Source organism: Lottia gigantea (genome assembly GCF_000327385.1).
Source record: "Lottia gigantea unplaced genomic scaffold LOTGIsca_22, whole genome shotgun sequence".
In the NCBI taxonomy this organism is placed as follows: Eukaryota; Metazoa; Mollusca; class Gastropoda; family Lottiidae; genus Lottia; species Lottia gigantea.
In genome coordinates, this window is record NW_008708555.1 from 418,944 (window position 1) to 446,367 (window position 27,424).

The window sequence follows — 27,424 nt, forward strand, 5'->3', positions numbered from 1 at the left end:
TGATTAGCATTTAATAAACAAAATTTTGATGAATCATTTTCTCAAATATCACTGACTTTTCACTAAGAAATTTTGATTTATTTCACACTGACAAAACATAAATATAGGGTAGCGTTTAAAAGCAAAAATATTGATCTCTTTAATGGTATTTTCAAAATTCTCACCCTCAGCGGGAAATTCTTCAAATTCATCATCTTCTTCGAGTAAACCCAAGTCGGGTTTCTTTTGTTGTTTGTCAGCCATGCTTGTTTGAAATTTACCTCCAATTTGAAGAGTTCTGCTTATAAGAGTTACCTCCCTTGGAGCACCTGCTCAATTTTATTAACCATAACTTTTATATGCTCTAGATCACAATTAATTATTTCTCTGGCTTATATTATTCGATTCAAGGGCAATGACTTGATGTGATAGTGGCCAAATGGGATATTATGAGTCTATTCCACATTCCCCACGCTAATATTTCCAAAGCAATCGCTTGAAATATTTGTGAAGCTTCAGTAGCCTATACGGGATTTTTTTTGTAGACTCAACAGATCTTATAGGCCTTATATTTGGATTCCCCTCGCCCCCTTAAACAAATTTCCCAATTATTTCAAACATTAAAACTCTTGCTTAAATAAAATATACAAAATATAAACTGAAATCCGATTGAACTCAAGATGTAAAGTTCAGTTTTGGGCTGAGTTTATGGTTGGGCGTTGACATTGAGAATGATTTAAAATGTGAGTTTAATGATAACATTCCTGTGTGATCACCTACTTTCTTTCTCTCCCGGGGTTTTCAGATTAACTTAAAATCAACTTGTTCAATCTCTGGTTAACCTTTTTTACAGTAAGTTTTATTTTCTTTCTCTTCTTTTTTTTTTCATGAAGAACTCATCTGAAAATTATAAGAAACCGACCAATTTTCTGAAATTTCAGATTAAAATTTGATAGAGTCTGTATTAACATTGGTTATAGTCTCTTCAAAGAAACCATTTTATGAAACTATTTTTTGTAAGTTAATGTTCCAACAAAGAAAAACTGGAAGCGATAGTTACATATCGTTGATATTACCCAAATTTTACACAATGCGATTTTTGATAGGTTAGTATGAAATAATTATATTATCCCCAAAGTCAGAATAATTGATTGTTCGGAGGGGCCTATATCTGCAGGGGCAATAAAGTCTAGAATTTGGTTGCAGTAATGGAATTGGTGGGCTGGTACTATATGATGGAATCTTGGTATTTTTGGACAGATTGGCCATTTTCGGGAGTTGATTTGGGTATTGAATAGGCTTATATATAAATAGTCTTCATAAGCACTAGAAATATACAAAAATCACACAATTCCTTCAAAAATACTGAATTTGAAAAATAAAGAAAATGTCGTTTCTGAGGCTTAGTACGATTGGTCAAACGGATGGCGAATCTATCCCTTTAAACGAACCTTGTCCGATCTTTCAGAAGTCGGTGGATGAGCTCCCAAGATGGTGTTGAAAGGGGTATTAGGTGTTCTGGCCCTCAGTCTATCAGTGTATTGTGATGTAGTCCTGGAAGAACGAGGGTACCTACAACTACCTGATAGAAACAACTTTCTGAGGTTTGACAGTGGGACGGCTGGTGAAAGCGCCGTAGATGTACAGAGGAAGGTGCTCTATGTTGTTGGTAAGCTTTGCATAAATGTTTTCTTTTTGTTAACTTTTTGTTCTAATAGACTCTAATGGACTGGCGATTCAAATCACGGCCAGTGTCAATAAATTGACGGGCTATTAACGTATGCGACCAATTGTTTGGACTTAGATTTAGTTAGACTAGATCAAATGTTCGTCGGAAGGTAGTACATGAGCAACTGGGGGCGAATTGGTAATACATATGAGCTTTATCGAGGAGTCCTCGTTGTTTTAAGAAACAAGATTAATATTCAGCATCGTTTTCAGCATAATGACAATTTCTTTGGCAAAACTGTAGCATCAAAGAGGATGAACATCCATCTGAATAAACATCTTTGTTGTGGTCTGAAAATAATCTAGTACCATAACATATAACTGGAAGATTTTGTTTCAGGTCACGATACGGCCATGCTTCATGTTATAAATGTCAACAACGTGGACTCTCTAACTACAATACTATCTCATAATTTCAACCCCGCCACTGAAGGCAAACCTCTAGACGTTGAGTTCTGCTCCACGCCCACTAGTTCAGTGCTGGCGATATCGTTCTCTAGTCCCCTGTATGAACAAGCTGAAGGTCACGTGATTCTGTATGAACATGTGTCGGTCGGTAACCCTGTTCTGGTACAGAAGAACCCTACAGACCCCCAAATAACAGGTAGGTGAATGACTAGTGCGGTCCAGTCAGATGATAGATTGTCACCTGCTGTTATTGGTGCCAATTAAAAAAGAAACGAAAACGCTTTACTTCTGCCAAAACTCACAAGGATAAGCCTATTAGTGTCAACAATACACCCTCACTGGGTTTATGCATACATACCCGTGCCTGTGCTTTTGATACATTGCTTTACCACAATTTTAGACCCTATAATTCCTAGTGACAGCTCTCACCCTGATCACCACAACGCATTTTAAATATCCCACGAAAAGGAGTAGACTATATGGACTATATAGACTGTGAAGCATTAAACATGGCATACAAAAACTCATATCGACATAAAACTCCATATCAATAGTGGTTAAAAGAAAATATGTTTCATTAATAAGTCCAATAAGATATAAGGGACTGAACATTAGAACATGTGAATTCATAAGAATAAGAAATTTATTCTTTACAGTGGGTCCACACCCTGAGAATATCAAATTTACCAGTGATTGTGCCCTGCTAATCGTGTCTAATGAAGGAATACCAGGAGAATATGACGGGAAATTTGTCGATCCACCAGGCAGTGTTTCTATTATCAGTGTTACCGTAGCCAATACACCTATCAGCACTGTTTCATTTAGTGAAGTCGACACAGAGCCTCAAAGAAGGTAAGTCCTACCCGTTTCTCGGACGTGATAAACCCATAGGCTTGTTCAAATAGAGCAATGTCTGTTCACCTTTCGGAAGATACATGTATTTATTGAACAATAAGGCAGAAACGTCTCATTGACTAAAGCATCAAATGCAGCACGTGTTTTAAGAAACAGGATCACCATCGGGACAGCTAGTTTTAGAAACGGGGACCTGACAAGGGTGAACATCCACATAGGTCATCATCGTTTTCAGCAGATTGTGACAGTTTTCTCTGTAGCAGGATACCCAGACTCTTCAACGAGGGTATCGCATCTGTGCACAGAAAAAATGAGACTGGAAAACACGAAACTGGTATTTAGTCAGAATGAAGCATCAATTATAGATATATTATAATTATTCCGGCAAACACTTCCACTGTTTATTTTGTTTCAGTTTCCTGTTAAACAACCATGTACGCTGGATGTTACGAACTGAACCTAATACCAATATTATCAACCCCTTCTCTAATAATATAGAACCAGAATATATTACCATATCACCTAATAATGCTTACGCCTACGTTACACTTCAGGTAATGATTAATGGATCCACGTGCAAAGTAACGTGAATTCGTTTATAAAGATTATGTGAAGCGCCCTAAGATGCCATATTCTTGCTGTATCGTACACTCAACGCAAGATACACTCTTTATACAATCTCTAGCACGTATTCATCTCCACACATAATTCCAGTCGACCTAGCTGTAATCTGGCTAATCCGGGAAAGATCAATGCCAAGAGGTTTGGCCAAGATCCAACTGGTGCATGGAAAGGATCCTCAACTGTGAACCTAAGTTGTTATCTTTATAAAATATAGTTGTTTCTTTCTTTTAAGCGTGACTGAGTTTGTCAAGATTGAGAACTGATAAATAATATAAAATATATTCTACTTTAGCTTAAGCTACACAATGGTATATATTTTTCAACCATGACATAACACCTGTTTTTTTAGTATTGTAATGCCCAATGCCCGTTACTGGACTCGTGATTCTTATAGCCTATTCTTTCAGGAAAATAATGCTATAGCCAAGATAGATTTAGAAAATGGTTATGTTAATCAGATATATCCACTAGGGGTAAAGGAATGGCGATACAGCACATTTGACGGAAGTGATGGAGATTCAGGTGCGTTAAGAGTATTAAGAGTGTAATTTACTTTGATAAATACCAAACGATTGTGTGTAAAACGGTTGCTTACATTGTATAGTATTACCCGCATTAACCCGGGCAACTAATAAAGTCATCCCTACAGGAAGTCCTACTAGCCAGAGAGAGAGAGAGTTTCCAACACTGTGTTTTACACTGATGAACTGCAGTGCCGTATTTAGGGGGAGGGGCATTGGACAATGCCCCCTCAGGCCTTGAGTAAAAATTAAGCTCTCTAAATAATCAAAATCCAAAGCAGCCCATTTGACATATATTAGCTTCTGGGGACTTCTGGTATCCCCTGACTCAAACGGCTTCGGCCCTTCGGACCTCACAGTTTTGCCCTTTTTAAGCGTTTTCTAGAAACGCCCTTGGTGATCAGACTATATTTTTCGGATTCCGTTTCCTGACCTGAGATTTTTGGTATTTTGACAATTAATCTATAAATGATACCTTGATGATATCTGATTTTAGGTATAATATTAAAAAAACACAACATCTCCAGTTTTTACCAACCAGATAAAATCGCCTTCTTTGAATGGAAGAACAGACTATATTTAATAACAGCCGATGAAGGAAAGGAGTTTTCCGTCCCTATTTATTTCTACACAGATTTTGATCGAGCAAAGAATCTCCACACCAGTAAGTATAAGCTCCAATTGGTGTATAGTGTCGTTTCTATAAATCATTAGGAAGTGTCAGGGGGCTACCTCATCTCAATTCTGTCCTCCCGTAGAAAAGCCACTGTGGATGCAATATAGAATATTTTGTATATCTGTGTAACTGTGGCAGTGGCGTTTCCACTATCAAAGTTTTTACCATTTTACATAGTGAAAGGATGACTTTTGTGGCCTCTACTCGGTCGTTCACCTGATGTTTCCTAGAAACGGTCTTTGGAAAATCAGTCACCTCTATTTTTTTGGTATTAGCTTGACGCATTTTGGTATTCGTGGTCCTTGTCAACAGTGGAAGCTTACTTGAGCACAGAAATCTACCATTGTGCACAAACCATATGAACTCCAGCAGGACACGATTGTTACGTATGATATAAACGTCTCATATTTTGATTTTTCAGATGGCGAATTCCTCGTAGATCCTGAATTAGACGCCGAGTTAGCTGATGACGCCCAATTGGGTAATATTTTTTATGTATGAGGAATGTAGATCGACAGGTTCAACCCTCGAAATAGCTATGAAGTTCAACTAATATTTTTGATATTTGTCTTATTGAAATGCAGAATGAAACACCCTAGCCCAAAACCTTGATCAAGAACCAAGTGGTAAACAAGGTCTTCGATATCGTAAGCAGCAATCCTAGTGTAATAGAGGCATTCGTCTCCCTTTTTACCACACTGAAAGTACGAGCTTTGCCTTTACCTACAGTTGGTTAAGAACAAGTGACTGGACTATTAATTGACTATACTATGACTAATGATTTTGTATAATTCAGGTCGGCTCTTTGTCAGTCAGTTTCACGACGGTCGAGCTACAGGCTCCAGTAAAATAAACAGAGTATTTACATTCGGTGGTCGAGGATTCTCTGTGTTTGATGCTAACAATATGATACGCCAGTATGAGAGTGGAGACGAGATCGAGAAATACAGCCGACTCTTCCATCCTAATGTTTTCAATGGCGACTGTTCCGATGCTAATTTAGCTCCATTCCAGGAAATGGATTTTCGATCAACTCTTACGGTATGTGGTTTTGAAGGGATGTTATCTTATGTTCTTTCTATAGGCTGATAGAGCCAAGATTATGTAACCTGACTAAGCATCTTTTGTCAATATTCCCATCGACCCAGTTTACATGGATACCGATAATCCAATTCTAAGACGTAGGGCCAAGGACCAGCTTGTAGTTGGTCGTTTCTTCCTTTTCCATCCTTTGAGATCATTTTGTTTCTTTTCTTTCAGGGACCTTCTCTAAATGCTATAGTAGACGGCGATTTTCTTGGAAGAAAATTGCTGATATTTGGCAGTGGTACCAATGGGATATTATACGTATATGAACTGGTGAACCCAGTTTCTTCCAGAGCCGAGATGGAATTCCAGAGCGTCCATCGACGAGGCAGCACCCTTGACACGTGGGGAAAGCTTTACTCCAGTGGGATTATTGGGGATGCGGGCATTGAGGATTTGTCGTAAGTATTCATTTTGTAGTTGAGGGGGTTGGCGTGTCTCAGTGGACGAAGTAACTGTTCTTCAGATCGGGGTCACGGTGAAAACAGAAAGCAGAGGATAGGGTGGGGCTAAATAGGATCTGTGACATCGTTAGAATCCTCTTCGTCCGTTAAAGTACGGCTGGGCCAACTTGGAGGACTAATTATATACCCACATACATCTGGATCGACTGGAATAATGAGGACTTATCTCAGAACTCAAGACTGAGAAGAAAATCCATGTCCATGACACATAATATGACAACGTAGTGGAAGCAAATAACCCGATCTCTCTACGATGAGCTGCCATATCGTGAAACGGTATACAAAAGTATCTGATATGTTTGTTTTCAGGTTTATACCACAAGAAAACAGTCCAGTGACAGGTTCACCTGTATTACTAGTAGTCTCTTCTAAAAGCGGCTCGGTTTCAGCCTATACATTTAAAGATCAACAGTTCCCGAAGGGAGTTAACGGGAATGGCGGAATTTGTCAACCTACTGTATAATTTTGAACATTCTAGAATAAAAATATATCATGTTTCTAGTAGTTTTGAATCAAATCGTCAATTTTCGTAGTATCAGCTGATAGAACATAATTTCAAGTACATTGCATCAGGTTTATATTTAGTTGCTTGGACAGATAGTAATGTACATAACTACTTATAAAACCAGACTCGTAGCTTAAAAGGAGAATTATTCTTTAGATTTGCAGCAGGGTCGACTAGAAAGATGACTTGTTCTTTATCCATCTACATGTGACAAAGCTGGATAACTAATGAAGAATGACTTTCTGAGATTTGTAAATGAACTATGCGAACTCTCTCTCTCTCTCTCTCTCTCTCTCTCTCTCTCTCTGACAATCTCCATCACAGACTGGCACCAGGCGTTCCACAAATAGGACTGGTCCTTGAGGGACACCCGCCATAGTGTAGTTCAAACTCAATAAGTCAGTGTATTGTCGTTCTTCGTAGAGATAACACCTTTCTGACTTTTTAAAGGGATTAGTCCCGAAATGTAGCCACAATTATTCTAATTGTATCGACTTTTTACCTACTGTTTGCACGTTATCGTGGGATTTATTTTTTCCTTTATTATCAGTCGACTCGTCGTTTTATTTTTATAAAGTGGATGATATATATGGATGAGGACTCAACGGCTTTAAGCAGCTACATGTAAATTAAAGAATGACCCCTCAGTTTATATGACCTTGGAACAATATAAAGGCTCAAACTGACCGTGTCTGAAATGTTTATTTATTACAAAAATATTTTTATTTTATAAATTCAGATCTACATTTCATAAATTTGATTCTGTGAATTTAGGGTTGCTGACAGATGGCACCGTTTCCGTTTTGGCCGTGAGGAAACTGTCGCTCGGTAAGGGTATATGCGGATACAGAGCCACTCGTACTGGAGACTACAACAAGGACTGGTGATCCGGCTACTGGACTGTGTTCTATTGGAATCCACCTGAAAGATAAATTGACACTCATGACCAATTGCTGACAGTTTTTGAAATGACATTGTACATTACACGATGTGTAAATCCAGTGCGATGTTTATGTATCGTGTCCAGATAACTCTATCCAATGGGCGGTAGACCGAATATTATGATGCAGACAAAGCAAAAGGAAATGCTACCTCTGTTCATAGAATGAAATAGGTGTATTTAAGCAGAGTAATTCATAACGTAAAGTCTGTGTGCTACTGCTAGTGGTTTGTCTTAGAGATAGTAGAAAATATTTGAGATCTTTAACGCTATGCGTCCTACTTTTCTGCACCATGTGGACTAATGGAGACGGGCTACCATGTGTTTAACTCACTGAGAGAACACGGACACGAGTTTAATAACAGTAAGTATGAGTAAAAAAAACTTACGACATATCTTCAATACCAGCATCTCCTATATTACCCGAGGAGTAAAGCCTACCCCAGGTATCGATGGTACCACCACGACGATGTACGCTCTGGAACATCAGTTCAGCATTTGCTACGGTGCTTGACAGCTCATACAAATAGATTAACCCATTGGTTCCACTGGCTACCACGATCAGTTTTCTACCGTTAAATTCACCATCAATGATAGCATTTAATGACGGACCCTGAAAATATACCAACATCACTATCAGGCCGATTTATATCTATGCATATCTGTGTATGCATTGCGCATTTTTTTTTTTTTGGCTTTTTGGGGTGGTGGGGGGCGGGGCGACATTGTTGTATACTTTTACAATTTGTTTGTTTGGTATCAGCAAGATTTCTGAGGAGGAATTTACCCCTTAACCTTCAAATCAGATGACAATTCAGCACGATATTATCTAAATCACCAATGGAGCAATATGGATCCGAAAGGGATGCCGAGTTGACAAATGAATAAACCAAGTACTAACGATCCTAACCGCAAAACGAAACCCGGTGTCCAAAACAATTATAGATGGATAACGTTGCTGAGTTGCATCAGATGTCTCGTCCCGTCTTAAAACAATGAACATGCTATGAATTGCTAGCGACAAACTAAGTTGCCAAAAACCACAAGACCCTCTTCCCACTACGGTTAACAATTTTCTTGCTCAATGAGCATGTACATCAAAACTATTGTCCATACCGTTGAGGTGGATAATTTATCTTTTTCTTGGAAGGGAGTTAAATTTTCATCGGTACAATCTCCATTGAAGACGTCTGGATAAAATAATCTATTAAACTTCTCAATCTCATCTCCACTCTCCCATTCCCTGGTCATCGTACTGGGGTTCAACACAGAGAAACCTCGACCACCAAATCCATAAACTGTTCGGATCTTGCCAGACACTCGACCATCGTGAAACTGACTCACAAAATAACGACCTGCAACACAACGATTAAAAAATGAAAAAAAAATTATTAACTATGTGGTCTCTCCAAAAGAAAAATGCACCAATAAAAATATTTTACTGGCCATGTGTACCCTCTAAAAGTCAAGTAAGGTGGTCATTTGAGCTAAAAAAAAAAAAAAAAAAAAAACCCCAAAGAATGGTGGATACATAGAACGAATGACATTTACATAACAGAGTTCGTAATAGTTTGACACTGTGAAGATGTCCAGAAGGGTGAACGGAGCTTTCTTGAAGGTCATAATACCATTCAAACAAACATTATTTTATGCAAATGAGATACTCTGTGAATTATCACATTTTGTCCGGAGACCTCTGATTTTCTTAAATTTCATGCTAAATAATAATTGGCACTGAATTTTAATGAAATTACTTACCTAATTCTGTATCGTTGGCAAGTTCAGCGGCTAAGGCAGGATCTACGAGGAAATCGCCGTCTGAAATTTACCGAGAACAGGGAATATACATGTGGTGCCGTGCCAAAGAAAATTACAATACCAAGAGGATTTATTTTCGAAATTTCACAGCCCACTCATAAGATAAGTCCCTTATCCGTTGATGCAGCATAGGATATATTATTTATGGTGAAGAAGAATTGTGAATGACGCTTTAAAAATCGACAAGGTATAATAATTTAACTTTCAGATAAGTCTCAGGGTACATTTCTTCAGATTTTGGTCAACAATTCCTTTAGTTTTAGTACCTATCTTTCCCATCCTAGAATCAGATTATTCAGAATGTCCCTCGAAATGATAAAAGACTTACTTGCATGTAGGTTCCTGGCTAACATAGAATCAGTGTAAAAGTAAACAGGAATATTGAACTGTTTGCCTTCATCAGCAGTAATTAAATACAATTTCTCCTTCCATTCAAAGAAAGCGATTTTATCTGGTTGGTAAAAACTGGAGATGTCGTGTTTCTTCAGGTACTTTCCTATAATAAAATAAAATAAAATAAAAAAAATAATCATTTGTATTGATTTACCAGCTTGGTCGACTGGAATAACTGGTACGGATAAGTGGTAAAACATTACTTAACGCTATTACGAGTGAAATTCGGATGATCCTACCAGCTAGCTAGTGGCCAAAAATCTTATCATAGATATTTGTAGGAATCTAGGTAACGATTTGCAGATGAATCGACCAGTTGATAAGAGCTCATTTCTTGGCTGAGAGAATTGACTTACCTGAATCCATGTCGCTAGCATCTAGTGTACTGTATTTCCATTCCTTGGAACCGAGTGGGTAAATATTGGCAACGGTGTAAGATTCCAAGCTGATCTGGGCAATGGCGTTATTTTCCTGGAATGAGAAATAAGTCAAAGAAATAAACAGGGATTCTACAGATGGAAACGAAAAACACAGAAAATTCAAAGGCTAATCTTCAATCTAATTGAAGTGCAGATCTTTTGATTTTGTTTCGTTTCGAGCTTTCTGTTCTGTTTTCAGATATAAAGTTGAGTTTTAGGTTTCAAAGCTATGAGGAGAAGTTGAAAGATTTTCAACTGTTTTTTCCAGTTTCCAACGGTCGGGAAATCACCATCAGAATTCAGGATACATCGCTGGCGCAAATATCTTGTCCCCCATGCCAACAGATTGTACACTTGGCACAAAGGCAGTATTTTTAACAATGAAGTATATGCTGATTAGATAAATAGGCTACCAAAAAGATTCTATAACCGATGAGTTGAATTAGTCTATCTATATGTACCTGAAGTGTAACGTAAGCGTAAGCATCATTAGGTGAGATGGCGATATATTCTGGTTCTATATTATTAGAGAAGGGATTGATTTCGTTGGTATCAAAGTTAGCTCTCACCATCCATCTTACTCCAGCATTCAACAACTCTCTGAAATAGAGGAATGTCTTAAAAACACAAAATTAAAATGAAATCGAGTTTTACGTCCTACTTGTCTGTTCTAGATTGGACTCTGGTAGTTAAGAAAGAACATAGATAGAAATGCCCAATCCGGGTAAAAACCTAAAACCACCATTTTCTTTATAGCACGTCACCTTTGCAAAAGTATGTGGTAATAGGTGTGATATCTGAGCTTTTTTTCCCACCTCCCCCACCCCCATCTTAAAATGAAATATATTTACAGTGTCTTGTCCGTGTCGTCTACGAAGCTGAAGGAAGCTCTTTCCACGGTGCTGGAAGTTGGTGACGTAATCACCACGACGTCAACAGATCCTGGGGGATCCACAAAGTTATTCTCCACTGTTCCGGGTATGCCCTCATTGGACACAACCAGTTTGGAACAATCCGACGTGAATTTGATGTTATCTGGATGGGGTCCGACTGAAAAACGAAATGCATGGATTTATCTATTAGCGCCCCTCGGTTCCCATAGAAACCATAGAAGGCTCCTGAGAAGCTGATGAAATGTTATTTCAAAAATTTTATGTATTTTTGGTAATTTCATTGACTCTTATTGTATTCACTTGAACTGTTTTACATTAAAGCTTTAACTGAGACCAAGGATTTTGTGGACTAGTTGGATGTGGGTACCAAAAGATGACGTTTGGGAATTTTTAGTCCAAAGGGTTTAAACTGAATCATTAACAAGGTTAAAGTTTGATTCCAAATATTGTTATCGAAGATACATTTATCTGAATTTCCCTGAGTGGAATTTTGTAGTTCAAATTGACTAACAGCACACAATAATGAGGATAATAAGGACTTAAATTGAATCCAGTTACTAATGTAAAATATTGAGGTGCATTTAGCAAGGATAAACTTGAATATACCGAAGCCTTTGAAGATAAAATATACATTTAGTTCCACTAACCTGTGATTGAAGGATCAGCAGGGTTGATCGGAGCGAGTGAAGGTTGTCCAACAGTGACGGGTCTGTAAAGGATGATATGCCCTTCAGCCTGTGGATGCTGGGTACTTTCAAACGATACAGCAACATACGACCCCAGGGCGGAGGAACAATATTCTACATCTAGAGGTTTGCCTTCAGTAGCCAGGTTAAAGTTATAGGTTAAAATAGTATTCAAGGTGTCCACGTTACTTAAATCTATCACATGCATCATTGCAGTTTGTTCCCCTGAAAAGTGAAAAAGAAGAATATTACTTCGACTCTCGATAGAAGGCCTAAATAAGAGCAGAAAAGTTGGATGTATAACACGTTTTAGTTCTCGAAATACGATACACGAAACTGGTTGCTTAAGGGAAAATGGCGGTGTTCCAATCCATCTTCAGAGAGAAAGTCGTTGTTTACAAGGCGATTTTATAGTCAGACAGGAAAGGGAGCTAAGTAGAAGAAGATATCAATCATGAAAAATCACAGCAATTCGACAATTCACAATTGCATTATCAGTGAGTTACACACAAAATTATGTATAGACAGCAATATAGCGAACCTTCGACAATTAACATCCTTCATCCTTAGGAAAGCTGCATTCAGAATTACACCAAGACAGCAATGTGCTGACTTGCAAGGTTCATGACCTTTGGACAATTTACATTGCCATCATCAACAAGAGAAAATCGCTCACCAATAACATACAAGATCCGTCTTGTGGTGTCAATGGCGCTTTCTTTAGCTGTTCCACTGTCGAACACCAGGTTGTTTTCTCGGTTTGGTAGTTGAAGGTATCCTCTTTCCTCTAGGACCACATCACAATTGACGGTGGCCAGTAGGAACAGGATACTACTTACACTCAATCTAATCATTGTACCAAACTACACCTGCAAGAAAAATAATGTTTAACATAAGGTGCCTAAAAACTGAAGTAAGAGCTGTTGGTTCACAATGTGTATAGCATCATGAAGGTAGAATGCGTTTTAAAACATCAAAAGTTCCATCAACCATTCTTACATTTCTATTACTTGACTATTCTGCTTAGTCAGATTGTGATGTAGCCCCTTCTCATATCAGTGGATTCTGCCTCCTAATCTCAAAGTGTTTGTAGTGTCAAGTCAACTCGACATTCGTGTTTTTTGGCAATGCTAATCTATAATCTGTGAACAATGAACGCAAGGCTGTTGTTTGGAGTATGAACGAAGAAGGCCTGAATTGGAAGGAGGCAATAGTAAGAAGAAGCGACTTACCTAGAAGCTGCGACTAGAAACAGTGTCAATCCCTATTCTAACCCAGTTTAATTTCTGAGGTCTGATAAGAATCGAGCAACTCAGGAATGTAACTTTATAATATACTGATTTGTCAACATGGCTATTGTAAATCTTCTCTTTTCAAAGGCTGGGGTGTTCTTTTTTCGGTTTTAAGTTAAAGAAGGTTTCCATTTGTATCTTAATACGTTTATACTTTAAAGGGATTCTTGTCTTCATCTAGAGGTTTTCTAAATGAATGTGTATCTAGCACACTTATAGCTTTACATCATTCTGTTTTATCCTAGCTCTTGTATGTATATCTGGGACATTGGAAGCTTTTGCTTACGCCACTTTAGTTTCCCGTCCGACGTTTGTGGTTATTGTAATTACAGAACATCAACGGCTTACTGATAGTGCCATGACTTTTCAAAATAACTTCGTTCCCTGATCATTCATTATAGACTAAGTTAGAAAGACTTCTTCTCCAAAATTTCAGTTCGTCAACCACTCTTGATAATCAATCTGCTAGTTCAGGGGTAAGTTTCCGGAAAGGACTCACGATCCTTGTTATTGTGCATCGTATCGCATCTAATAGGCGAATTTAAGCAAAATTTGTAAATTTGCACCTTTTTCTATCTGACATGTCACCTTTAAAGTCCTTAAGATAAGTGCATGATATCATAAATAAAGGAGAGAGCCGGTACTGCAAGTGGTTGATATCCAGTGGTAAGGTCTGTATTCAACTCGTACTAGCTCGTAAAATAGGGGCTGTATATCAACAAGATAATGTATTAACTTTTGAAGGGTGTGGACTCTGGTCTTATCATTCGGACAGGGAGTGGGTGAGCCACAGGTTTAAAGGACCTCTTCCATGAAACATATTTTGAACGTTGCGTTCGTATAGAGTTCTTGTTTTCATTTTGTGATATTAACTGTTTCAATCCCGGAATACTGGTACTGCCTAAAAGCAGTCGTCCTAGAGGTACACCGGACGTCCTGTTGCATGCACACCATAATTTGACTGTCGACTAGGTTCATCGTTTTGATCACGTATTTGCCACTAGACTGCATTTGGGCTTCTCTTGAAATTTTGGGCTCTTCCTTTCGAAGCTGACGAACACAGGAACAGCAGCATGCCCGATTCCGAGTCTAGAAATCAGATTGGTAGTTTGACGGAGTATATCTGTTGTATATAGTCACAATAGAAAGGATTAGATAATATCGATAGGGGAAAGGAAAGGGTGGCCTATAGTACATTTATAATCTACATATCTTCTCCAAATAATAACATGTTACACTACTATTACTGTCTTACATATAGATTGATACAAGATACATCAGCTCTAAATAGATATAGTCCTAGGCCTAAATAGAAAGATATCCCTATGAAAATGGGAGAAAAATTGGTAACGCTTTTGGATATGGACAATAACCGTCGAGCACCCCCATCCCACGACCCTTGAGTCCACTGAATCAGGACTTACAGGCAATGCCCTTATAAGGCTGTGCTCTCACCATGTAACACGGAACAGGAACGTGTGATAAAGTACCTCTTTCTACATCAATTACAAGTTATATTTCAATAGTAACGTTTATTAATAACATGAAAATCATATGAACACAAAATTACAAATTTATGATAATTATAAAAGTAAAAATAGGTTTCATACAAAAATCATGGTTTTGCAGTTTTAAGAAAGTTTCAGATGAGGACACTGTCACAATTTCAAATTTTGGATAAATTGGTTGTTTTTATCATTATTTATTATTGTTGAAAGTAATAATCTCAAAAAGATACCCTTATACCAGTTCCCTAAATGACTCTATATCTGTAACTTGTTGACCTTATACCTGACCACGTTTGTAACTTGTTGACCTTATACCTGACCACGTTTTCTAGAAACTATCTTGGCGCTAGGATGCCCTAGGTTCTTATCTTCTAACATTGATTCTAGGACATCCTAGAGCCAATCTATTTAGAACTAATCTATATAATAATTACTAGTTATTCATAAGACTTGGCTAGAGTTTTTTTTCAGAAGCCGAGAAGTTCTGATTTTCAACTAATATGGCAAGAAACATAAAAAAAAATTAACCACGAACGAAACCTAAATTAAAAAGTGTATAATCAGCTCATTTTGAGCTCTATAAATAAACTGAATGAATAGAAGAATAGATCCCTTTAAAACTTTGAAAAATCATATCAAAGAAATTGTAAGAGAGCTGATTGGTCCAGACAGCTGACCCCTGAAAATATGACCAATCACAAGTCTCAAAGTTATTTATTTAAGATATTATAACAAGTCCCTGATAATTTCAACCTTCCATTCAAAAATAATCTTAAAATAATACAATGTGCAACAAATCTGATAAAATTCAACAAATGTGCTGTTTCCTTTATTAAAATTGAAGATATAATGAAAATTAACAGTTAGTAAAAATCCATTCTCATACATTAGTATATACAAAGATATAAAATATAGAAATAACAAGCCTAATCAAGTTTAGCTTTTTAAAACCAGGGCCCTACATTAAATAAAATTACTTTGGACTATGCTACAAAGAATATTTTTCAATTCGCAGTAACATACAGTGGCAATAAGCCTCCAAGGTTTTAACAGTATTATTCATTAGTACTTTACACATAAAATTCTACAAGAATATGAGCCAGATTTCTAAAACAAGTGACAGCCTAGGCTAATCCATCACCCATATACCCAATTGATACTTTTAAAATGAAGAGTTAAAATAAATGATAAGAAACAGAATTTTCATTAGGCTTGTTATTCTTTTAAATGTTTTTAAAATCACAGTAACGCACGTGGAATGACAAGTTGAAGTTTGATTTAGGGAACTTGTCTAAATTTCATAGCGGTTGGATAAGGTCCATGTTTTTCTTTTATCAACCACATCTGATCAGCGACACTACCACCCTACAAATATCAATTATAATATCATACAGTAAAAATGACAAATATGTACTATCTTCAAGTAATTAGATCTTCTGAAATTCACATTTCATAGAAAACCTTTAACGAGTGCTTATCGCACATAAACTTCATGAGTTGCCAGATTTAATTTATAACGAAATATTTAATCCAGCATGGAATTTATCACACAACCCTCAATAAATACATATTTTGCTTATTTTCACACTTAGGCACATTACTTTTTAAAGGTGCTTGTTTTCAATTCAAGGTCAGCATTTTTACACCTTCTGCAAAACGTCCTAGCGCATAACAAAAAAGATCAAAGTAAACACTTTCATGTGATAACTAAATGGGAACTTTAAATCAAAGTTATGATTATTTTTTGGTGACCATTGCATGTCCTTTACTATTCATAGCCTCAGACCTACCTTACTATCTGACACCTGTTCCATATAGAGATGTGTTCGATTAATAACAGCCATCCTGGTATAACCGTAGTCTGGAATACGTTTAGCGGACCAATATGGCCGATCTTTGTCAAACGGATCAATGTTCTCTTGACATCCCTAAAATACAACAAGATTGTATAAGATACTTTCAGACAATTGATTTTGAAAAAATCCTTTAAAATTGTGGATCCTAATATAACATTCTAGAGAAAATTAAGACTTTTTCACCCAAAAACTTACAAATAATGGGAATAAACAAATAATGTTATTGTATTTGGCGAGTAAAAACTCTTAAAAATTCAAACAATTATCCTAAAAATAGCTTAGCTTCTTTTTTTTAAACAGATCTTGATACTTTAAAAGGATAAAGTCATCTAAATACCAATCAATCATGTATGTCCCTTTAAAATAATTATTATACTGAATATAGTTATATAACTTACAGCTGAGCCTGTGATAATATGTACAGGTGCTCCTGGGTTAGTGTATGGATACTGTCGACTTCCATTATACACCTACAATACAACAATATAAATACATCTACTCAAATATATATTGAGTCTAGTATCTTTCATGGATGAAAAACTATTACTTCAAATTATATAAGCTTACTTTGATTGCCAACATTTTATAAGGAGCAAGTACCACCAGTAACATAACTGATAGATGAGTAGTCTGGGTTGTTACCAACTTACATCATATAATGTTAACTTCATACTCTCCATGTCAGATAAAACTAATAACAATGTGTTGAGACATTTTTCCACTAAAGAGATAATCTCTCTATGTAATCCAGCTAAATCAATTACAGGAATCTTGATAGTCATGTAGCTGACTTGCCAAACATAAGTAAATCAAGATGGCAGCATACATACCTCTCGATTATAGATAGGCCACAATCTTTCATAGGAATGTTCATGAGCCCACAGCATCAAATCAACACCATACTCATTGAATAAATCTTCTAAACCAAATATATGTAGGATAGGTACACCAACTCGAACCTGAAACAATAGACTGATGCTTATAATGTCAGCATTTTCACTCAATACAATGATACAATAATAAACAATAATCATTCAAGGGAAATAACTGCAATCATTTTGTCAAAAAGTTCAGTCAATAGACAGATCAAGGTCATTCGGAAAGAAAATTCAAACTTGATCTTCACTTAATGATTATGTACATGTATACAGATATATATTTTTCATTAAAATTGATAAAAACTGTATGTGCTCAAGACTATATGGGGGAAATATAAATGGACATAGACGCCAACAATATGGCATACGAATATATATTTACTGTCAACTGTCACCAGACTCTCATGGTATGTACAGTCATCATATAATATAGTGACTCAATATAAGTTATAAAGATATTGGCATAAAACTGTCAACTTACAAGACTCTCATGGTGTGTCCAGCCATCATATAATATAGTGACTCAATATAAGTTATAAAGATATTGGCATAAAACTGTCAACTTACAAGACTCTCATGGTATGTACAGTCATCATATAATATAGTGACTCAATATAAGTTATAAAGATATTGGCATAAAACTGTCAACTTACAAGACTCTCATGGTATGTACAGCCATCATATAATATAGTGACTCAATATAAGTTATAAAGATATTGGCATAAAACTGTCAACTTACAAGACTCTCATGGTATGTACAGCCATCATATAATATAGTGACTCAATATAAGTTATAAAGATATTGGCATAAAACTGTCAACTTACAAGACTCTCATGGTATGTACAGCCATCATATAATATAGTGACTCAATATAAGTTATAAAGATATTGGCATAAAACTGTCAACTTACAAGACTCTCATGGTGTGTACAATCATCATATAATATAGTGACTCAATATAAGTTATAAAGATATTGGCATAAAACTGTCAACTTACCAGACTCTCATGGTGTGTACAATCATCTCTATCATCATTAGAACAATACATAGGTCTGTGAGCCATTGTTACTATCCATGGTTGTTCATTACGGTTTATAGTTGCTTTCTGGAAATATATAAATACAAATCTGCAACCACTTGACCACTGACCTTTTGTGGCAGTGGAATAGTTCAGTCTGTAGTGAGTTGGATTTTCGTCAGCTAGGGGATTAGTTGGCATAGGTTGGAATTATCCTCAAGATGAGAAAAATTCTAATGCCAGTGCCAATATTTCAGATGGTAGGACCTGTGTCACTTGTCAATCCCTACTACTAAGCAAGCCTTTGTTCCCGATATAAGTAGTAAATATTTTCGATCTATTATGCACGTCAAAACACAGACTTCAAGGAAACAAGGGCCAAGATAGTTGGTAATAATTGAGAGCTCAAGATAGTTTTGACCTACCCTAAGATCGTTTTTCAGCCATTCAAACATTCGAGGAATCTGCATGATGCCATAATTGATATCAAAAAAATATTCTGTACTAAATGATATGATATGGATTGGTCCTACATTGAAACTGAAAAAAAAGAAAAAAGAACTCTATAATTCAAAAATATTGGGAAAGGTTGTGGCGTTGTAGGGGTTTTCTATTTCTTGTATATCTAATCTCTTCATTTCTGACACCTGCCGTTCTTTTATATCTGAATATACTTAATACAAACAATTAGAAGTGAAAAAAGGTCCCTGACACCCATAAAGAGCTAGATCCCTGATTACGTCTAGAAATTATTTATAAAAACTCTTTTTTACCTGTAGTACATTCTGTCTCCATTTTCATCTCCTGGCATAAAAAACCTTCTTTTATACTGAGTAAAATTACTGAAATAAAATTAGTGAAAGTCAGATTTTCCATGTCCTAGTGAAGCAAAATCTTAGCATGTCACATATTCAAAAGGTATCATCACCATATGGCACGTATTTCCATCACTTCAGAAAAACTAGTATGTATCTCCATCAGCAAGCCACTACAGCTCTTCTAAATAACTAGAGATCATGTTATGCTGCTGACACATTCTTTGGATACATAGCCATCATCAGGACAGGTAGTTTTCAAATAGATTGGCAAATGAGCAACAAAAGCCTCTAATGAATCCATATGGATGAATATGCGTGTGAATTCCATACTTACTTGGCGAATTCATGATTACCAGGACAAGTCATGTAAGGAAGATTAGCTGCCACTGGCTGTATGATATTCATAAAATTATCTCCAGTAGTACCACTGTACTGTAAATAGATAGATATAATAACATTATATCAGGTATAATATAACATCAATAAATACATAAACAGCAAATATATTATAGACTGACTAAACAATGCCCACATCTATAAATGTGAAAACTGTGGCTTGGATTTTTGGATTTACGCTTGTATAAATATTTGCGACAAAAAAATATATACTTACTGTATCTAAATTATAGGCGAAATCTCCTGAAACAGATAATAGAAAATATCTTATAGTCTATAAGAAAGTTAGACACATTCAGAGTTTGTTTTTCTCACAAAGGGCAATAACTCTTGTTTGAAATACATGAACCAATATGTTAAAAAGTTGAAATAACTCTTCTAATAATACATACTAATAAGAAAAGACATTCAACTAAATTTCTACTTTGTTAACCGTTTGTTGACAAGATGGTGACATCACAAAAAAGGTCTATGGCATACTGACATAGAACTCTGTCAGCTGGTAAAGCTAAGATCCTATATAATACTTACCAACATGTAGTGCCACATCATACATTCCATTTTGAATATCTTTATCAAGTCTGGGTACTGACTGACTGTTAATAAACCCCAGATCGCCATAGAAGACAAATCTGGGAGACCAATCATTGCCTGCTTTCATGGTGGTAAAAGTATAAACTGGACTCCATTGTCCCTTACTACCACAAATATACGCTGAAAAAAATAGAATGGAAGGGAGTTTTATGTTAGGTCCTCCTTTTGTGCTCATGATAACAAAAACAAGGGCAGATAACACCAAGTTGTGTGCAATGGAGAAAATTCGCATGGATACTACCACAAACATACACTGGAAAAGGACATAATGAAATTAAATGTTAGGTCCTAGTTTTCTGCTCTAGATTGGACTCTCACCAAGCAGTAGAATATATCGATAAAATTACTGTATTTAAGCCTTTCATTGCAATACTTTAAAAACAAGCTGAAACTGTACTGAGGCAAAGCCCAGTAATAAAGGTGTAACAACTGATTGGTACATGAATAAAACATTGATGAGGATACTGTCTGACTGCCTTGGCCAAACCTATTCGATACTTAAGATTAGTCTACCCATTTACAGCTGTGTTTAATGAAATAATAAAGAAAGATGACCTAATCAAGTCAACAGATGAAGTAACCAAACAAATGAATTTCTATGAAGATGCTTCAACTGCTATAATGCCCCCCCCCCCCCTCTCAATACCAACTATTCTTTAAGCTTCCATCAAACAAAAATCTGACTTACTGTATTTCGTAGCAGGTTTTAAACCAGATAAAGTCACATGATGTAAATATTGCACGTTTTTACCAGTGGCATCAACAAACTTGGACGATGTGCCGATGGTTTCATTACCAGACTCCAGATTATCGATGCCATAAACGACTATAGATTCTACAGTATCATATCTCGTGCTCCAGGTTACTGATATCTTGTCTATTGTTACTGAAAATGGAATGAGAACAAATTTGAATCAATACATGCAAATTAGAGAATGTATAAAATTGTATCTTATATCTTTTCCTTGATATGTTACTCATTGTTTCTTGTGATAAAAATTAGAATTTCTTCAAATATGTGTTCTGAACAGAATATTACAAAGGACCAAAAACAAAAGAAAGTCTTTAAAAAAGAGTGTACCCAGTATCTCAAGTTAACTCATATCTTGGGGACCAGTACGTTTGAGATTCCACCCCTTTGATTACCCAATTGGTATTTATAAGCCACCTAATTTAGGTTTAATTAAGTCATATATTGATAATATATATCTAAACCATATGATAACCTAAATGATAAAATAAAACGTGCTGAAATCCGGCCTAGATGCAGGGTGATAAGGCCTACATGCTAAAAATCACATATTCAACTTTCAGGGTTATAATTTTTCAGCAACTGCACAGCAATCAAATTTTGTCCATTTCTATTATAAGTGAATTTGAATACAAGCTTTACAGTTTCTTTAGAAATATTGTGATATCAACTTAAATCAATATTACTCAGCCCTAATGTATGAAACTATGAGAGGCTAAGAGAAGGGCTATTAATATTCATTACAACTAATAGGTAAATCACACCTTCATTCGAAATGGGAAATTGAGTCATGTTGTTTAATCTGAAAGAAGGCCTTAAAGATGGGTTTCCTTGTTTTTTAGAGTCAAATTAAACAAACTATTTGATTAATTGGTGTGTCTAATAAATTATCATGTATTCTTAATCATATCATTATGATATACTTTTATATATAATACATTTTGACCTTTCTTTATCGGACGATCATTGGAATTCTGCTGGTATTTCTATTCTAATTTAACTATGGACATGTGAAACAAACTGATATTTTTCTATGTTAGTCATAAGAACACCTCTTCTTTCTATTCAGAAATGAAAATAAGTGAACGTGCAATCTTTAAACAGTTCTGAGTTCAGTTTCTTTAGAAATATTGCGATATCAATTTAAACCAATATTGCCCAGTCCTAAAATAAAATGCAAGGCAACTTCTCAAATGCCTTCAGGCCATACTATAAATCAACCAAACAAGAAAGGAAAACGCATAATTATAAAAAAAAAAAATAGGGCAACTCTTGTTATGTAAATCATTACTTGATCTAGATCTATTTATCCATTCTCTGTCTTTAGTTTAAATGAAAACTATCGAATAAACACCTTAGATGCTTACCTCCTAAAGCGATGTGAACTTGCTGGGGTTCAAAAACACCAATTTTCTTTGAATTGGTCAAATTTATCAAAATTAACAGAGAAAACAAAGCCAACTCCATTTTCGTCTTCGCCATTTTGTATCTCACGTGATACGAGTAGTGATTGATCTAAATATAGACAACGTCAGTCCATTATGATAAAGGGGTAAAGTTTTTTTTTTAGACTAGTCCATTTTCAAGTTTTAAGTCAGGGGAGGTAACTGATAAGCGAATATTAAAAAAAAGTTCCACAACTTTGCAAATACATAGAATTTCAAGAGTTTTGTTCGTATCAAGTGTGTATAAATAGTAAAATAGTAAAGAACAGAACACAGGTCTGACTGTGATGTCAAAAGTTGCTCCCAATCTTATGAAAAATGGTCCAAGCTTTCTTTAAAACTATGTTTTTGGTTTAATTGTTTGTGGTCCGAGTTGTCTTGCACTCCTGGAATTCTACAGCTTCATGCATGCAACAAATTCCTTTAGATTTACATTCAGAAGTGAAAAGTATAAGTTATCATGTTGGTGAAATTTCATTTCGTAATCGACGTCACATAATTATGCAAATGACGTAATTGGGCTCCAGCACCATGTTCGATTAAACTACAGTCCTTTGCATAAAACGCAGATAATATACTAAATTGGTTTGCTGGCGCATTTATACCATTTTTCAATGAAAACTGTTTTTTTGTGGGGGGGGGGGGGGGAATTTCGGGATCTGATATGTTTATATTGCCGTCAATTAAGACGTATCAAATTATCAAATTACGCCTTGTAAATCAAGGCTAGATCAATATCTGTAATCTGCCTAATGAAATATTGATTAGTGATCCATCATCCAGACCTATATTTATATAGTAATTAATATAGTTAGCATTGTTTACCATTTAACCCCGTCTACTGACCAATAGGGTCATTTCGCATAACACACAGTAACCACATTTACACGAATCATCTCAAGACCATTGTTTCTTACTTCATGACCTAGGCCAGTGGATTTTCGCGAATACTATTCTTATCTCACTCTAACACAGTCTGAAAATTGTGATTTAAGCAATATATTTATGATAATTTACAAGGCCCTACATATGTATATACAAACTATGGTTTCAGAAACAGAAGGGTTCTGTGACTGTTTATAAAAGCTTTAATCATCGACTGGTTGGAATCCAGCTATCTCTCAAGCCCTGATAGATATATTCGTAGTGATTGGCTACAGCGAAAAAGACAATTGCTTTTCAAATTGATGCCAAAAAACGTGTATGATTTTTCAGAAATGTTGTACTTGTAGGCTACTCAAACGTTCTCCTCTGAACACTTGCAAAATAACTTATTCTTTACAAATTGTAGTCAATAGACGAGAGCTCTCTATTGCATACTGTATTGTATAAGTAACACAGTCAAGTACAGAAGAGTAGAGGACGTAAAACTCCATTTCATTTGATCACTATTAAGATTGTTGGTAAGGCCCCTGTGATTTAAATGACGTATAATATATAGTTATAAGTTAAACCCCTAATAATCCGTCTTTATCCGGACCTAAAGCTGCTTAAACCGTTATACTTTGATATTATATACCTTAAACAGTCGCTTTAGACTGATTGTATATATTTCATACAGTCGCCATAGATCTAAAGAGTATATCGTTTAAACATTTGAACACTTGATATAGAAACATCGTATATTTCGAACAGTCCGTTTATAGACTCGTAACCTGATGGTTGGTTTGTACGCAGGACCGGCTTAACAATAATATTGATTCATAGACTTGGAAATATCGGTGTATATAACACTCCTTTTTTACACATATATTGATATAAATTTGAAATGTGGCTAGAATAGGACTATTTTTAAATATTTTACAGCGTGTATGGTTTAGACGTTACTTGCTATGTAAGGTAAGAACTTTTCTTACTTATTTATAGATAGGGCTATTCTTTGACCTTAGATTAGTGCTTTAGACAAGTAAACTTTTTTTAAAATACACTTTTATTATAATTCGTAATTTCAACAGTTTTGCACTAGGAACGGAAATTCACCGTAGCTACCTTAGAAGCCGCATCACGGTTACAAAGTTTCAGTCGTTTGTTTGATAGATAAAGATAATATTAGAGCGAAACCAAGTTTTGAAAAATGGGTCCAGGGTTTTTTAACAGGAATGCTTGGCATCCGTGCTGCTGAGGCTTACTCGCAATTTTGACGCTCAAACGTTTACAGTGTATGTACATTTGGAATATGAACATGAAAGTAGGCTTTGTAATTTTGGCCCAAGAAGAACAAGAACTTACGAGAAGTGATGCAAGAAGCCCAAATTAAATTCCAGGCTCAAGACAAGCCTCTAATCGGCGACAAAGGTCTCCGACCAAGATCGCTCGTGTGCCCGCACCTTTAGTTATCAAATGGGGTTAATAATAATTGAACTGTGGTTAATTGAAATTTAATTGAAGCAAGGGAATGTTTTAAAACATGCAATCCAGAAATAATTTCAATTCGCCCATTGATAAAAGTCGGTAAACTGCAGACATTACATTCCATTGGGCGATAATCATTGTTTTTCTCGGAGATTTGATTATAACATCATTGGTACACGATATAGATCTCTTCTCAACCACAACTTGATATCAATCCACAGACATTTTGAAATAGAATCAGTAAAATAAAGAAAAAGTAAACTAAATCTAATAGGTTTCAGATCTGATAGCAACCAGACATGCAAAGGACAAAGAAGCGTAACTTGATGTTATTTTATAGACAAATAAATAGTAAAATAATGAAAATTTATACAGGAATCGATCTCATTCTGAACTTTGACTTAGAAGGGCATGAAATTGACCAATGTTTTATCTCATATTCTTCTAGGAATAGAGAAGTATGCTCTGATTATTAGATATCATTAAAGGGACAGAATCGCCTTTTTCGGTGATGATTTGGGTCTTGAATATATATAATACTACTAGAAGAAATGAAAAAATGATTCCTTCAAAATAACACAAACTAGGAATCTCGCTTTCTATTTTTATATATTATGTCTTTTCTATATTTGACAGAATATCAAGAAAAGACGAGTCGTTATTTTAACTTTCAAACTCGGATAATTCTGGACACTCAAGGATTTGAAAGAAAAAGACAAACCTGTCCCTTTAACTAGGTATTGTATGGTTCAATTGAAACTAATGAAGAGGTCGGAGGTCAAGTTAGTTAGTAAGGTTACTGAGATTAATTTCTACCTAAAGATTATGACTACAATAGATTACTCAACTATAGGACACTGTCATCATACAACTATTATAACTGGTTAAAACCTGGAGCTTTATTCTTAAAATCTTAACTAGGATAAAACCCAGATTTTAAGAAATACAGTAATCTGATTGGATAATGAAACTAAATTTAAAAGCGATTAAAGTGATTGCCCAATCAGATGACTGATACACTTACATCTTCTTAAGTTACGTTTTTGAGAATAAAACCCCAATGTTTCGGAAGAATAATGGGGTTGCTTAAACTTCGACACAAATGAATACCTTTGTAATTTTAGCAGCTAGACCACAGTCAAGAAATGAGAAAATAAAAAGGGACATGAAAATTAAATGAAACCCTGGTCAATTAGAATATCAATAAACTGTTTTTTGAAGAAATGATAAGATTGAAAATTGTGTGACATCGGAAATTGATTTGTTTTTCTTGTTTGCTTTTTTATGAAAAAAATTTGTCAAAGTTCCAAAGATTTAGCAACTAAACAGATGCAAATAATTGCTTATTTGAGATAAAAATTTTCTAAATTTGACAATATTTCGATTTTATTAATACGTTACCTAATCGTGCGGAGAGATAACTATTTTTTTTGTGATATTCTCTACTTTTAAGGTCGCAATAATACTTAACTGTAGTATTGTGTTAAACTATAGCAAGTAGATTGTAAAATATGCTGAAGATTGTCAGTGATTTGAGAGTTATAATGCTGATTGACTATATAGTATATTATCATTGAATGTCCAGGCCTATATAAATGATCATTATCTATAAGTACATGTACAGTAATTATATTTCTATGTAATAATATTCTGATCCGACTTGAGATAAATCAGGTGGAAAATCTACATTATTATTGAGGTTTAATTGATTAGGGTTGTTTATTCCACACATATAAAGTAAAAGTGTAGAACTATCTCATTTGAATTTTTCAATATAGGTAATAGATAAGATTAATAGGGTATTTATATTTCACCGATCAAAAATATTTTTGAGAATTCAAGAACGACATGGAGTGACGACTCTTAACTTTCATGGTTTGTTTTTAATTGTACACGAATGGAAAGTCCATTTTTTAAATTTGAAAAATAAAAGCTTAAAGAGCTTAAAAAATGAATTCTATATATTGAGAGTGTAAAAAACACCACAACTAAGAGTGCACTGTTCTTGGTCAGTATACGACCCCGGTTCCCAACCTCGGATGTTTTCACCTCCTTGGGGTGGGGGGCTAGGTTGTCAGGTGAAGAATTTATTTTGAATTGAGAGGGCATCTCACATCATCACATGCTGGAAATGTGGATGAGACAAATGTTTGGAGTGTGAAAGGCCCAAGTGTTTGCTCCACGGGTGTGAAGGCTGAAAAGGGTTGCGAACCACTGGTATATGACATAAGCTACGCCCGTAAGCCTTACAGTATCGTAAAGAAATGGGAGGTCAGTTTTTAAATCTGATATGTGACATGGATACTTATATCATTACTGTGGTTTTGTTTGTTTTTGTTTAAAGGAATAAAAAGTAAATTTGCAAATCTGAAAAGTAGAGAGCTAAAAAAACACTAGTTCTAACAATACTGTGGAAATTATATACCACATCATAAAGTATAGGGTCGGCGACATGTACTTCGTTATTATATTACATGCACCCGTAACCCTTACAATATGTCAAGGAGAAGAAAAGAAGTGT

The 27,424-nt window shown here is 35.5% G+C and overlaps 3 protein-coding genes across 3 annotated transcripts; 1 reads left to right on the forward strand and 2 right to left on the reverse strand.

Moving 5' to 3' along the window:
• Positions 1 to 1,470: 1,470 nt before the first annotated feature.
• LOTGIDRAFT_159824 (hypothetical protein) lies at positions 1,471 to 6,804 on the forward strand (the record flags this gene model as incomplete). Its single annotated transcript, XM_009054532.1, has 10 exons — positions 1,471 to 1,648; positions 2,048 to 2,311; positions 2,772 to 2,967; positions 3,386 to 3,524; positions 4,002 to 4,116; positions 4,612 to 4,779; positions 5,213 to 5,272; positions 5,588 to 5,832; positions 6,052 to 6,278; positions 6,651 to 6,804. 10 exons carry the CDS (start codon positions 1,471 to 1,473, stop codon positions 6,802 to 6,804), a joined length of 1,746 nt encoding a protein of 581 aa, XP_009052780.1.
• A 726-nt stretch (positions 6,805 to 7,530) lies between these two features.
• LOTGIDRAFT_159825 (hypothetical protein) lies at positions 7,531 to 13,286 on the reverse strand. Its single transcript, XM_009054533.1, has 11 exons — positions 13,228 to 13,286; positions 12,672 to 12,864; positions 11,957 to 12,220; positions 11,268 to 11,466; positions 10,878 to 11,016; positions 10,354 to 10,468; positions 9,933 to 10,100; positions 9,545 to 9,604; positions 8,903 to 9,141; positions 8,176 to 8,399; positions 7,531 to 7,767 (listed from the first exon to the last, which is right to left on the reverse strand). Exons 2-11 carry the CDS (start codon positions 12,847 to 12,849, stop codon positions 7,617 to 7,619), a joined length of 1,737 nt encoding a protein of 578 aa, XP_009052781.1. The 5' UTR covers positions 12,850 to 12,864; positions 13,228 to 13,286; the 3' UTR covers positions 7,531 to 7,616.
• A 1,521-nt stretch (positions 13,287 to 14,807) lies between these two features.
• LOTGIDRAFT_150028 (hypothetical protein) lies at positions 14,808 to 22,588 on the reverse strand. Its single transcript, XM_009054534.1, has 13 exons — positions 22,474 to 22,588; positions 21,044 to 21,241; positions 20,293 to 20,475; positions 19,979 to 20,004; positions 19,700 to 19,797; positions 19,321 to 19,389; positions 18,973 to 19,087; positions 18,527 to 18,634; positions 17,482 to 17,610; positions 17,050 to 17,121; positions 16,586 to 16,723; positions 15,096 to 16,160; positions 14,808 to 15,063 (listed from the first exon to the last, which is right to left on the reverse strand). Exons 1-12 carry the CDS (start codon positions 22,571 to 22,573, stop codon positions 16,074 to 16,076), a joined length of 1,323 nt encoding a protein of 440 aa, XP_009052782.1. The 5' UTR covers positions 22,574 to 22,588; the 3' UTR covers positions 14,808 to 15,063; positions 15,096 to 16,073.
• Positions 22,589 to 27,424: the final 4,836 nt, after the last annotated feature.

Bases quoted from the DNA above. Each gene is read 5' to 3' on its own strand.
- LOTGIDRAFT_159825 (XM_009054533.1), bottom strand. From the start codon at position 12,849: ATGATTAGATTGAGTGTAAGTAGTATCCTGTTCCTACTGGCCACCGTC. The intron at 10,101-10,353 runs GTAAGTCAATTC...ATTTTATTATAG, and splicing joins TGCTAGCGACATGGATTCAG to GAAAGTACCTGAAGAAACAC. The intron at 7,768-8,175 runs GTAAGTTTTTTT...TTTATCTTTCAG, and splicing joins GCTGGTATTGAAGATATGTC to GTGGATTCCAATAGAACACA.
- LOTGIDRAFT_150028 (XM_009054534.1), bottom strand. From the start codon at position 22,573: ATGGAGTTGGCTTTGTTTTCTCTGTTAATTTTGATAAATTTGACCAAT. The intron at 16,724-17,049 runs GTAAGTTATATA...GTTGTATTTTAG, and splicing joins ATATTATCACAGGCTCAGCT to GGATGTCAAGAGAACATTGA. The intron at 16,161-16,585 runs GTAGGTCTGAGG...TGATATTTGTAG, and splicing joins AACAGGTGTCAGATAGTAAG to GGTGGTAGTGTCGCTGATCA.